General features: G+C 37.8%; 1 protein-coding gene across 2 annotated transcripts in view; it reads right to left on the minus strand.

The window, feature by feature from the left end:
- Positions 1–14,000, minus strand: part of myo1ea (myosin IEa) — an 80,124-nt gene that overhangs the window by 21,524 nt on the left and 44,600 nt on the right. For both annotated transcript variants that reach the window (XM_057851385.1, XM_057851377.1), the window contains exons 8-19: positions 12,612–12,746; positions 12,403–12,535; positions 11,384–11,580; positions 10,733–10,813; positions 10,138–10,224; positions 9,945–10,028; positions 7,222–7,389; positions 5,962–6,047; positions 4,804–4,885; positions 1,485–1,591; positions 1,015–1,113; positions 749–893 (exon numbers count right to left, since the gene is read on the minus strand). In XM_057851385.1, the coding sequence (XP_057707368.1) occupies positions 749–893; positions 1,015–1,113; positions 1,485–1,591; positions 4,804–4,885; positions 5,962–6,047; positions 7,222–7,389; positions 9,945–10,028; positions 10,138–10,224; positions 10,733–10,813; positions 11,384–11,580; positions 12,403–12,535; positions 12,612–12,746 (1,404 nt within the window). The remainder of the gene's footprint in view (positions 1–748; positions 894–1,014; positions 1,114–1,484; positions 1,592–4,803; positions 4,886–5,961; positions 6,048–7,221; positions 7,390–9,944; positions 10,029–10,137; positions 10,225–10,732; positions 10,814–11,383; positions 11,581–12,402; positions 12,536–12,611; positions 12,747–14,000) is intronic.

Below are 14,000 nucleotides of genomic sequence, written 5' to 3' on the forward strand. Positions count from 1 at the left end.
AAAGTACTGTATATGTATGTGTGTATCACGCATCACAGCGTCCTCTGCATTTGCCCCTTGTGTTCTGACGGCTTTTACATGAGTGTATTAACTTTGATTCTTTATTCTTGGTTTTGTACATTATGCACAACTCTGATTTTATGTTTATTGTGAAATAATGTAATTATAACATGTATTTCCTTCATGTTTTGACGCATTTTTATGCATTATAAAAGGTTTATGTCTGAATTTTGGGGGGCTTGGAACCGATTAGGCATATACATGGAAAATGTTTTGAAGTTACGAATCTACTTCCAGAACCAATTATTTCGTAAGGAGCGGTACCACTGTACTTGGCGATTCATTTGATAACCAATTTAGTTGTCGATTTGTCGATTAATCATGGCTCCTCTAGATTCAGAGCCATTGCCTGCACTGAATGCCATCAATGACGGACAATGGGTTAAATATTCATACGGGTTGGCTGAAATAATGGACCTCTGGAAGAAACCATAGCAACGATGTGACCTGCAACAAAGATGACTTTGACACCCTTGCTTTAAATAAAACATTAACACCCACCTAGAATACTTTTTCATAAGTATAATATGTGGGCTTTAAATGAAGTTCCTGGCTGGCATTATTACCCTGGCAGATGCTGTCCGTTATCTCAAAAAAATGTTATTTCTGGGGTTTCAATGAACTGAGGTGGAAATGTAGACCGCATCTTAGTGGAGTTATAAACGAAGCCTGAATAAGCCAAACGTACCGACTCGGGGGCTTTGACGAAGACTTTGGTACGGCCCAGCTGGAACTGATCCTGGTCCATGTTGACCGAGCGCATGAGGTGAAGGACGCCTTGTTTCTCATCGCCTTGCCACGAGGGCCACGACTCTTTGGTCAGGATGGCATACCTGCAAAACCCACACCATAGTAACTTTTTTCCCCGCTCCAACTAACTGCCACTTCATCTTAGTTGAATATGGAAATCCCCGCTGTTAATGAGATAAATTCTTGCTGTTGGAGTTGTGTTACCTGTTGAGAAACTTCCTGAAGACGCGGCGGTAGGCGTAACCAGCACGCCTCACCCTAATATTCTCCTTCAGGCCTAGATATTCCACCTGGTGCTTCACACTAGCCACAAAAACACATCAACAACCCTTCTGTTAATACTTCCAAATATCAATACAAAGTCATGATGTCACTGAGAAACTTCCTGCATGACCAATCACTTTGTCAATTTATAATTATGAGGCACTTTTTCCCTAATGTACGTCCAACAATCTACTTTGTACACTCAGACTTCCTGTCAAAACAGTGGTTCTGCTGCTAATTAACAGGTCGGACTCACAACAGGAAATACAAAGACTGCAAACAATACAAGAAGGACTTCTCAGCTTCGTGAGAGGGAAACTGAATGAACACGATAAAGAAGGGGAACGTCCCATGTAGTAAGATGGCCTTTAGATAAAAAAAGTACAAATTGGAATGACTCGATGGCTTACCGGCCTTCTTCCCAGTCTCGGGGTTTCTTTGTCTCGTTTGGTTTGATACAGCGGATGTAATGGGGAGTACATTTCATCAAGGTGCTCACCAGGTCATTGGCTTGTTTCTAAGGGGTCAAAAACAACAACATTATGAACATACTAGCCATACGTATTCATGCTCAAGTAGCTACTATGGAACATCGCAACTCAATATAAACCTTGAGTTAAAGGTGTTTGCACCAAATGTTTTTCATGTTTTCACCAATGTTTTTCATCCTTGTAATGCAATTAATGCCATTTTCCTCAAAAGGCTATTGGAAAAGACTGACATTTTGTGACGTAATATTTAAAGGCGCACTGATCGAGCAAACCAATTTAATAACTTTTGGAGATCAACGATTGGTCCATCACTAATATAACCGATCCTGACCGCGAATTGCAACTAGCGTCAGTTAGCCACATTAGCCTGCTAGCATTTGGTTGCGGATGTTAGTGGTCAATAATATGAGAATACCGTATTGGCCCGAATATAAGATGGCCCTGATTATAAGACGACCGACCCCCTCTTTTTAAAGACTCAAGTTTGAGAAAAAGACTTTTTGAACACAAAATAAATTTTTATACAGAAAATATTTACAGTACATCCGAAACAAATGAATATAACTATATATTTGAGAGGAAAAAGCATGTTGTTTTGCCTCATTCAAATCTTAATATCTGAACATTTAAATATGTAAACTAAAGTGCAATCACATTCGTAAATGAATGGCGTCTGGTTTTTGAAATGTAAATAAACCAATCGATTGTGATAAAACAACAAAATTGCAATAACTGCATTAGAGCTGTCCCGACTAGTCGACGCTGTCGACGTCATCGATGACGTAAATGCGTCTACAGGCAAAACATACCGTCGACGGGTAATGACGGGTTGAAAAAAAATTTACATGCGGATAAAGTTTAGAATGGCGGGCGCTCGCGATGCAAGCGGTTGTTACTGGCACCCCCAAGGGGGCCGCTGTTATTTCAATGTGAACGGCATTGTCAGATTGAGCAAAGAGGAAGAAAGTGGGCGAGCGAGAGAGGGAGCGAGATCGGTGAGTTGGGAAAGTGCGCGGGTACCGCGGAGTTCAGTGGCTGCACCCCCCACGTTTTTGTTTTGGTCAATAAAAGAAGCCAAAAAGAACCATCCGACGCCTCTCTGTGTTTTTATGCACGCCGCCGCCTTCCTGAGGAAGAAATCGGACGAACCGACGACAACGAGCCAAGTGAATCGCCGGTTCACTCTTCACTACGGCGAGGAGTTGAAAACACCGCCAATTACCAAAAAGGGCAGAATTGGTGACACGTGAAAGTGGCAAAAAGCCAAAAAAGCGGACCAGAATAGCCAGAGCCTGGAATTATTTCAAGGAAAATATGGAGGGTGCCACTGTGTGTACTCTTTGCTAAGATGAGCTCGCATACCACAGTAGCACGTTGGCTATGAATGAACACCGAACACTTGAAGCGCCGTCACCCAAGTATAATTTTCGAAGACAACAAGAAACAACAAGCTAGCGGATTGTAAGTCCATACAACTTTCTAACGATGTTTTAAAAATGGAAGTTGCCTTTATGTGCGTCGTATCAACATGCATTTTTAGTTAATAAAATAATGAATATAGATATTATATAATTATACAAAAAAAATTTTTTATCATTATTAAATTTATTAGGATCATGGAAGCTCCATCATTGTGTATATACATATAGTAGTATACTGTATTTAAATAAATAAATTAATACTATATATTTAATTTTTGTTACCGTGAGTATGTGTGCCTCTCATTCAAAATAATTGTAATATTTCAGTGTGCCCTTTACTTTATCTATTTTCAGGTTAAAACAAACAAAAGTTGAACAGTTTTTCCCCTCCCCCAAAAATGCAGAATGGACACCAGAAAAAGCATCTGAACTCACACAAAGTACTCTGAAAATGGTTGTCCGGGACATTGCAATTCATTTTAACATTTAGAACAATATAGACAATGACATACCACAAAAAGAGTAAGAATTGTTTTGACTCCTGTTAAAGAGGTGAAGTCTTAGTGTTTCCGTTTCATTTTTTTCGCAGTAGTTAATGCCGGCAGCATTTGACCTCATTGTTTGTGATTTATTATTGATATTTATGTTATTTATTTATACGTTTATAAAGAATTTAGGTGTTCCAAAATGTTTTTTGTGAATTAATAAGCTTCAACAAAAATTTCATTACTAAAGTTATAAAAAGAAATTAGATTAGTCGATTAATCGTAAAAATAGTCGGCTGACTAATCGGGGGGGAATTAGTCGTTTGGGACAGCCCTAAATTGCATTAACCATCAAAGTGAAGTCTAACTGGAACTAAAGTCTTGAAACAAATCTGAATAAGGAAAAACATTGCAATAAAAGAATGCAAACTGGTTAAACTTGAGAGTAGCTGAGATCTGTCATGACAGAACATCACTTTAATGATATCTGCCGCCATCCAGCGTCGTGAATGGGGAGAGTAGCTGATCTCTGTCTTGACAGAACATCGTTTCAATGATATCTAGTGCCATCTAGTGTCGTGAATGGGTATAACGTCTAGACCGCGAATATAAGACGACCCCCTCTTTTTCAGTCTTATTTCAATGCAAAAAAACACCGTCTTATATTCGGGCTAATACGGTAAGTGCATTTGTTGGGAATTTTCCTACTTTCACAACTCCAAAATAATGCTCTCAATTAGAATGTCTACCCTTCTCTGCTACATTATTGTGGGAAGTGGAATTTGTAGTGGTGTTCAATGGTAATTGTTTTGTGGCCACTAGACAGCGTCATTACTCTTGTCTTCTTTGTGAACCAATTCAGTTTGAGAATACCTGTTTTTTAGTGAATGTTCACATTCCTCTCACATTCAGGTATAATGTCCAACATTTTACAATAAAACAAGATTTGTTGGATTGCTAAAGGCGCATTTTGCTCATTGAAGAAAAAAAAGGGATAGGCAAAAATTTGTTATCGGCAGGTCAGGCTTTTGAAAAATTGTTCATAAAATCTAGCACCTGGAACAAATTGATTTGGAATTGAAATCAAAATTCCATTTCCTTTTGAAATTTCTTATGTTTACATGGATGATACATTAGCCTGTCTCATTTAAATTCTCTTCTTAACATGAATTTACGTTGTTTAAAAACAAACACACACATGCACACACACATTTACCAAAATGTACAAAAACACACGGATACACATGCACACACAAAACCAAAAAGCATATACAAATGAAAAGACACTGAACAAAGAAAAATATACACACAAAAACAACAACACACACACACCTTTATTTTACTGCCAGCAGTAGTGGGCCGACCCTTCTTCTCCGCATTGAGGTTCTCGGGGAAGAGAGCTCTGAAGAAAGCTCTGTTGAAGGACAAAGGTGAGCACAGTTAGTCGCTATCAACATGCTGTCAACATCATCTCTTGGTTGCCCAAAAGGAGTTAATGATTCAACAACCAAAAGGCCTTGGTTTAAGGTTAACCATTTACATTTCAAATTCATCTGGCGGTCACAGCTGTAGACCAAATCCTCTCTGTTAAAGTGGAAACACATATGTGTTGGCTTTTTGTCGATCACGACTGTCAGAAAAGCTGCACACACAGGTTTTGTGTCTCATATTGAACTGCTGCAAAAATGTGTTGCGCTACATTTTACACATGCCGTTATTTTATTGTTCTTTCTCATGTCGGAATTCTTTGCCCCTGTTGTCTTCGATGTCTGTTTATTTAGATTTGAGCATAGCGCACAACGCTGGGTGGCCAGAGAACAAAGGCTCTGCAGGTTGTGTGAACTAATAACAGCCATCTGACACTGGTCATTTCTTTGTTCTCTTTGAACCTGCTCAAGAACAAGGCGGCTCCCTTCCTTCCCGTGCTTCCTTTATGACGAATGCGTTTTACTGCATGTAAAGTTTATTTTCTCCGAGACTGAGCGTATGGTGAATTAATGTAGGGAGAATTATGTAAACAAACAACCATTCACACTCAACCAAACATTCTTACCCATAAATAATTGAGTAATCAACCTAAAATGTGGCTTGTATTGACAGGGATAGACCTCCAAGGAGGAAGACAGGAAAGATAAGGCTATGACAGGGCAGGGATAGTGTGACTTTTTAGCTCATTGGCTGCCATTGATGGCGATGAGACCTCCAAAAAGGAGGACAGGAAAGACTAGGGTATGACAGTGCAGGATCAGGGCAGCATTTTAATCCATTAGCTGCCATTATATGGCTACCAGGCCTCCCATTCAAAATAGATTGTACGTCTATCTCTGCGAATGGAAGTCAATTATAAATGGAAAGAAGCCAGAGCAGATACAGAAAACACAATGAAGTTTAAGAATGTGAACTCCACGCAAACCTCTTGAATGCGAGTTAGAAAACAAGCCCTCCTTAGCAAAAGGAACATGTGGCCGCAATGAAATAGAAGTTACTCACATCTGACTGCTCTGCATCAACTCAATGAGGTCATTGAAAAGGACATCTCGGTTCCTTTCGCAAAATCCTTCAGCATCATAGGACACCTGGAAATGAGGAGAGGGCCATTATGGAAGGTTAAGCTTTAGTAGTTAAACCTTGAGCTTGATGAAAATAGCACATGTGCGTAAATAGCAGGAGTCAAAATCGATGGATTGTATTTTATGGGAAAGGGGAAAGATGAGCTTCGGGTGAAGAAAAAAAAAAAAAACGCCTCCCAGGTGTCGTGTGGTATTATTCAAAGCTGCACATAAATAGCGCCACGTTATCCCTTCACTTTAGTAGCTTGAGAAAGGAGGAATGTTTCAAGCTTGGTGATGGGAGCCCCACAGGTCATTATATGGCATGGCTCATTAAGCATGCGGCATGAGTGCCAGGCCGAGGCCACCAAACATCTCGAGGAGTGTGAGCGACTGGACTTAAAATGAAAGAATATTCACCCAAATAAATATGACTGCGTATTAGGTGTCTGGTTGTTACGTAACAGGCGTGGTGAACTTAGATAAATAGAGAAGCAGACATTCTATAAAACTGTTAGTTTAAATCTAAAAAAAAAAAAGAAAAGGCAATGATATCATGACCAGAAATATAACCACCATAAGTAGAAGCTATATTTATAGGGAGCGGCAGCAATTCCCGTACTGACACCACTAAAAAAACAATTTAATAATGCTGCACACCACTAACCACTATACAAGGGGGAGTAGCTTTTCGGTCATAAATATATGGAGGACGACTGAGTTAAGTACAAAAATATACAGTGATGCCTTGAGAATACCATAATTTTTAGACTATACGCTGCACCCACCAAATTTGACAAGAAATCTGTATTTGCTCTACCTTTACGAAAAGAACGTAGCAGAAACATTGTATGACATCGGCAGGTTATGTGTTCGTTTTTGCTGATACCAATGACAGGATTTTAGTGCCATATTGGGGCTGGTTCCTATATTAGTATTGATATCATTACAGCACTACTTCAGAGAAAGGTTGCCTCAAACAATTATTATTTATGAATCAGGTTATTTATGTCCATATTAACATTATTGTTTTCCAGCGCAAAAGCAGACATGCCGTTTTCATTCATTATAAATGATTGTCAGCTTTGAGGACTAAAGAAATGCCATTCGTCTGCTCTCAGCCTCATATTATTAAGTATGATTATCCTTTTCCTGGCAGAATATGTTACACCTGTCATGAGTGTGTGTGTTTATGACCGACCTTGCCAGCATAATGGTGGATGATGAAGCCTTGGTTCCAGCTGTTGAAGTGCTCGTGTGTGTTGATCTGCATGCGGAGCTTCTGAAGCATAGTCTGGTCCGCTCCCTCGCCGACCGCGTGCATTGTGGCGCACACGTCGTCCAGGATGCTCATGATGCCGGGGGGATTCTAAGAAGTCCGGGAAACTACTGATTAAGCCAAACGTGTCAAGAAAACACACATTTAAAATCCTACATGTCAAACAGAAGGATATTGATAAGGTACAACTTTAATAAATACTATAAGGGAATTTTAGAATATTTTGGCTTCAAAATGAGCTTTCACCTCTCTGGTTTTCGCCTTCATATTCATCAATAATAGGATTAGATCAGCTATCAGATCAATGGGATAGTTTTTAATGACACAATTTTTGAAAACTATTTACAATACTTGGCAAATCATACAAACACGATTGCAGGTAACGGCTGAAATCTGTAATAATGTTAGCTTTTTCTCAGGTTTAGATGCAAGCTATATAGCTCTTAAGCCTATATAATTATCAAACAGACAAATTCATGGAAATAAAGAAAAATGTGTTATTCTGATCATATGTGTAACAGGGTTGAGACATTCAATCAAGGCTAAGTACAGAAGAACAATATGACAAAATTGCTTTGGACATTCTTTTGGAAAATTTTCTGATAACGTGATTCACCAGCTTCTTCTGCCACGCTAAAACGTACATGCTAATATGGTTGCATACATGTTGTGTGATACACATTCCACAAATACGATTACCAGTAGTAATATTTGAACATTATGTTAATTAAAACAAATGCTCCTATAGTTACAAAAGACAGCAATGAAACAGATGTCATGCCCCGGAAAAAACGGTTGTATTTAACGGTTTTATTTGCAGTCCAATTTGTTCACAGGGGGTGTGCAGGGGGTGGGACCAAAGAAAAATGGCATTTTCAGGGGTAGTGCAAATGTATTCACTATTTTAAAAAATATTATTCATTTATTTATTTATGTAAAAAACTTGGTCAGGACAACTAAATTTACACATAAATGGCACGTTTTAGCATTTTGCAAGCGTCCTCCAGTTCTGGAATGACCTTTAAAGGCTGCTCAGCAGTATCATAATTACAAAGGATTATCTGGCCAAAGAAAATAGTTTTAAAAGGCACAGTGTAAGGGCCAGTGGTGACACGCTGTCTTGTTTCAGTCAACAGTGCTGACAGTGTGTCCCGCTTTACGCACACTAAGTAGTGTTTTGTTAACGGCAATGTGAGTGGATACGGATCTAGTGTATGCCTCATCTCGGACATGACTGCTGCTGCTTTTAAAGGGCTTAAACATCTCAGCGGGGCTGATGAATCACATTATAATCACTGTTAATCACACACTGAGCAACTAGTTGTAAGAACGCCATCCTCCTCCAAACAGGATTGACTGTCGATTAAAGAAACTACATACTGTATTAGAGTTACCACAACTAATCGACTTTTTGACAACTAATCGATTATAAAATTAGTTGGCAACTTTTGATAGCCGATTAAATGTGTAGATAAATTTTCAAACTGAATTGTTCAAATACTTATTTTGGGGGGGCTTTTAACACATTGGCCGCGATGAGTCCAAATATTTCTTAATAATTTCATTTATTTATTTTTTTTAATTTAATGAGTATTATTTTTTACACAAGAAATAAAAGGTGAAAACAGAAACATTTATTATTTTTTAAATATGTGAACTTCTTTTAAATTTTGCCAATTAAAAGCAAGGAAAAAACTACATTTTCAAAAGAATATTTAGATTTTTTAAAAAATAAATATGTTTAAAAAATCAACAAGAAAATCTTTTTACCATACGTCTTAAACTAAAAAAAAAAACATTAAAAAACTAGGGCTGTCAAAATTATCGCGTTAACGGGCGGTAATTATTTTGTTTAATTAATCACGTTAAAATAGTTGACACATTTAACGCACATGCCCCGCTCAAACAGATTAAAATGACAGTACGGTGTCATGTCCACTTGTTACTTGTGTTTTTTGGTGTTTTGTCGCCCTCTGCAGGCGCTTGGGTGCTGATTTTATGGGTTTTACCACCATGAGCATTGTGTATTTATTGACATCAACAATGGCGAGCTAGTAGATTATTTTTTGATTGAAAATTTTATAAATTTTATTAAAACGAAAACAAATAAATTTTTTATTATACAATTTGTAATAAACAAATACAGTACTTATGTACAGTATGTTGAATGTATATATCTGTCTTGTGTCTTATCTTTCCATTCCAACAATAATTTAGAGAAAACTATGGCATATTTTATAGATGGTTTGAATTGCGATTAATTACGATTAATTAATTTTTAAGCCGTGATTAACTCGATTAAAAATTGGAATCGTTTGACAGCCCTATAAAAAAAACAATACAATTCATTTCTTTTAACTTTTGAAAAATGTTTCACTTTTTAATTAAAAAAAGGAAAAAAACTTAAAATGGTCTTTTTAACTTACATAACAAAGCTTTTACATTTTTAGTAACTTCTAATTTGTTATTCATTCAAAAAAGTGAATAAGCCAAGAGAAATACAGCAAACTCCTGTAATATAAACAGTAGATGATGTGATTTACATAGTGTAATAACTGATTAGTTAGACAAATGGTGATCGTCATCTATCAAAACAATAGTTTGTGGCAGGCCTAATACAGGCCATATAAAGTTCATTTATTTACTTTACTCTCGATGAGGTCGCAGACAATCTTGTTATTGAAGTACTCAATGGGAGTCCACTTTATGCCCTCTTGTACATATTCCTCCTACAAATACACGCACAGGAAAACAAAGTGAAGAGGCAGACTACGAAACTTACATGAGACTGAAAACGATAAAAATGTGAAAAGTTGCAATAATGTTAATGACTGTCACCTGTTCAGCCTTGAGAGTGAGCTCAATGAAAATTTGCTGCAGTTTTTCATTCACAAAGTTGATGCAGAACTGCTCAAATCCGTTTTTCTAAAGAGGAGGGAGACAATACACGGTTAATAAAAGGCAAACACGTTAGGTGAGCTTTGTCTTCTGCTGACGACGGATATCCTCTGAGCTCAATGGGCTTTGTTTGGGGTGGGCTGCCTGCTATCAAGAGGAAAAGCTACATTGTACATTCACAATGGACCTTCAGCTCGAGCCTTATGTGCTGTCGGTCTGCATCTTCCTGCCTTGATGACCTTTTCAGACTGCGCGGGAGAGAACCTTGCAACTGCGGGTTTTGATTCTATTCACAGGCTGTAATGTTAACGTCTTATTCGCCATCCAGAGCAGTGTAACAAACAATCACATGAAGCCAACTAAACAAAAGTATAATCTGATTAGACGTACATGTTGGCATCTGCTCGTTCAATCAGGAGATGGAACCCCGAGAAGTTAAGTCTTATCCTGTGTGTTAATCAGTTTTTTTTTTTGTTTTGTTTTTTTGTTTCTGTTGATTTAATAGTTATTTTGTGTTAGCTGGTCGAAAACTCACTTGGAAAATCTCAAATCCATAAATGTCCAAAACGCCAACATTCAGCTCCTGGTGATCCTTTACCATGGCTTTATTGATTGACTGAAAAGAGAAAATATATATATTTCATGAGGTGATTAATAAGGAAATGAACATCACATTTTGGGTCATGTTGCCCACAATATTAACATTAGGTATAGTACAAGTGTGGCCTATATGACCCCAAAATGTGATGTCCACATATGTGGATGCCATGTCTTATTTTTATGAATAAAAAAAAAAGATAAAATTCTTATTTAAAGCAAAAGTAATAAAAATTAAAATTACAACAAACTGAATTACATTTTGGTTTAAGCCCCCCATAACCTTTTAAAAGTTTTTCCGTTGTACTTGACTCATTGCCTGCCAGTGACACTGATGTCCAACTCATTTAAACTGGGACGAGTGGCTGTAAATGCTCATCTTTCACCCCGATTTACATCACTGAAACCAAGAAAACATTCCTTCCTATTGTTGTAAATGCTTTTAAGTGATTTCATAAATTAACACATTGCATTCTATTGATGGTAAAAGACCTCTAAAAGGGAGGGCAGGAAAGTCTAAGGTATGACAGTGCTGGGTCAGTATAAGATTTTAAATAGTATACAATCAGTACAAATAAATGGCAGCTACCTCAACCAGGAAGTCAAAGACACGAGAGTGCAACGCCTTGGAAAGGGCATCACGTGTGTAACACGCCTGCTCCACGTTCAAAGTGACGTCAATGGACTCCACAGCACTGCCCCATTTGCTGTCCATCTTGCGGCTGGTCAGTTTTTCCTTCAATCGATTTTGGTCAATACCCAGCAAAAAAGCAGGGAAGGCTAGAACTGGAAGGGAAAAGAAAGAGAAAATCAACTTTTGAGTTGGGATTGAAGAAGTGATCCGAAAATTGTGCAAATTGTACCCAGCAGGCAGGGAGAAATTTTTTGAAAATTTGGTGTGGCCTACATAAACCAATTTGTGATGTCTGCAAAAGTGGACACCATGTCTCAATAGTTACTATTCTTTATTACTAATCATGACTTTACTTTCATATTTTTAACAAATAAATTATAAATGTATATAATCTTAATAAAACCAAAATTAAAATGAATACAGAAGTACACTATGGTAATAATCACACTCTGAAGTCAATGTTTGTTTTTGTTTTTTTTAAATTTCATAGTATTTAAATGAGTGCCCTATAAAAGATTAACAAGACGCAATAAAGTCTCCCCGTCCATAAAATTGTCCGCTGATGACATCAGTTTGGTCAAATATAGAAAACAGTGGCATTTTCATATTACGCAACCAAAAGAATACAAGTCATGAAAAATGACTACTGAATACAAGCTGCCAAAAAGAAAAAAAAAAAAAAAAAGGGCGAGCACACAGGAGCTCATTTGCCCCAACTTGGCGTTGATGCTGACCCCTGAGAACCCCTCCCTGACTTATTAATGTGACTCACTTCCCCTAAAAGGAAATAGCCCTCAAGTCTGCACATTGACTGTGTCTGGGAATGCGTCAGTCCACTACACCAGTTCTCCTTTTAGGACAATCTGCTTGAAACGGGTACAAAAGTCACCATTTGTTGGTGCCAATTGTGCACCGTGGGAGGTTTTTGTTAGTCAAAATGGCAGCTGGCCGAACTGTGGCAGACGAACACTTACATTCTTCACTTTCCACAGCAGCGTAGTTGCCCGCTTCCTTGAAGCTGATGTTGCCCACGTGCAGGACCCCAGCCACAATCTGAAGCACCATGGCGCGATCTTCGTCAGAGATGCCAATCACCTTCATGGCATGCTGGCGACAAACAGAACAAACAGTCACACTAAATCTGTGAACCAGAGTGGACAAACTCATTGGGGTTAATAGTTACCATGGTCTCCTGGAAGTCGTTTTTGTCATTAATGTCGTCCACTTTGTAGGACCCAGACTGGTTGAGGTAAGAGTAATAATCTAAACTTGTGATTCCGAGGCTTTTCTTCTGGTCTTCACTTGCACCTTCTATTAACTGTAAACAGACATAATGGCATGTAATGCTGTGGTGGATCACATCTACATCAGAACCTGTTAAGGTGGTTTACCGGAAATCTATGTACGATACAGTATATAATTAAGACTAAAAGTTGCACCAGCCCAAAAATGCACAGAGGCGAAAAAAAAAACCATGTCGCAGTGTAACACAAATCATATTTTGGAAGGGAATTGCATGTTATCTAAAACCAAGAAGAGACATTATGCATTACAGTAATAACACAATAATGGTGAATTGAATGCTAAATAGCATTGTACTGTATTACGGTATTCAAATAACTATAGCCTAAACAAAACAACACAACTTGTTTGCCAAACTCTATCTCACTCCAAATACATGGCTGTGTGATATCTACTGGTGCCAATACTGTACCGACACCAGTATATTTGAAGGAAAAAAAAAAGTTCGTATTTGGTCTGGTTGTTTAGTTACCTTGGAAAGTACACAACTGGAACTGCGTTTTGGTACTTAACATTAAATGGTAGCAGACGTTGTCTTCTGTGGGTTTTAGGCAGTTCGAGAGGAAATCTCGAAGAGTACATATGGGCTTGGTGCGTTATTTGTTGGTACTCGCATACCTGTATACCGATGGTAGCCCTTTTAGTGCCTAATCAGGGTCAATTCTGATACCAGTATCGGTACAACACTAAAAAAACGTTGACGTTTTCTATCTCTAAACCTAAAACAATGTACCGTATTGGCCCGAAGATAAGACGGCCCTGATTATAAGACGACCCCCTCTTTTTCAAGACTCAAGCTTGAAAAAAGACTTTTTGAACACCAAATTAATTTTTATACAGAAAATAATTACAGTACATCTGAAACAAATGATTATAAAAATATATTTCAGAGAAAAAGCATGTTTTTTTGCCTCATTCAAATCTTAATATCTGAACATTTAATAGGTAAACTAAAGTGCAATCACATTCGTAAATGAATGGCTTCTGGTTTTTGAAATGTAAATAAACCAATCTATTGTGTTAAAACAACAAAATTGCAATAACTGCATTAACCATCAAAGTGAAGCCTAACTGTAGTCTTGAAACAAATCTGAATAAGAAAAAACATTGCAATAAAATAATGCAAACTGGTTAAACTTAAGAGTAGCTTAGATCTGTCATGACAGAACATCGCTTCAATGATATCTGGCGCCATCTAGCGTCGTGAATGGGTATAACGTCTAGATCGTGAATATATGACGACCCCCACTTTTTCAGTCTTATTTCAATG

Source organism: Corythoichthys intestinalis, chromosome 1, assembly GCF_030265065.1.
Source record: "Corythoichthys intestinalis isolate RoL2023-P3 chromosome 1, ASM3026506v1, whole genome shotgun sequence".
NCBI lineage: Eukaryota > Metazoa > Chordata > Actinopteri > Syngnathiformes > Syngnathidae > Corythoichthys > Corythoichthys intestinalis.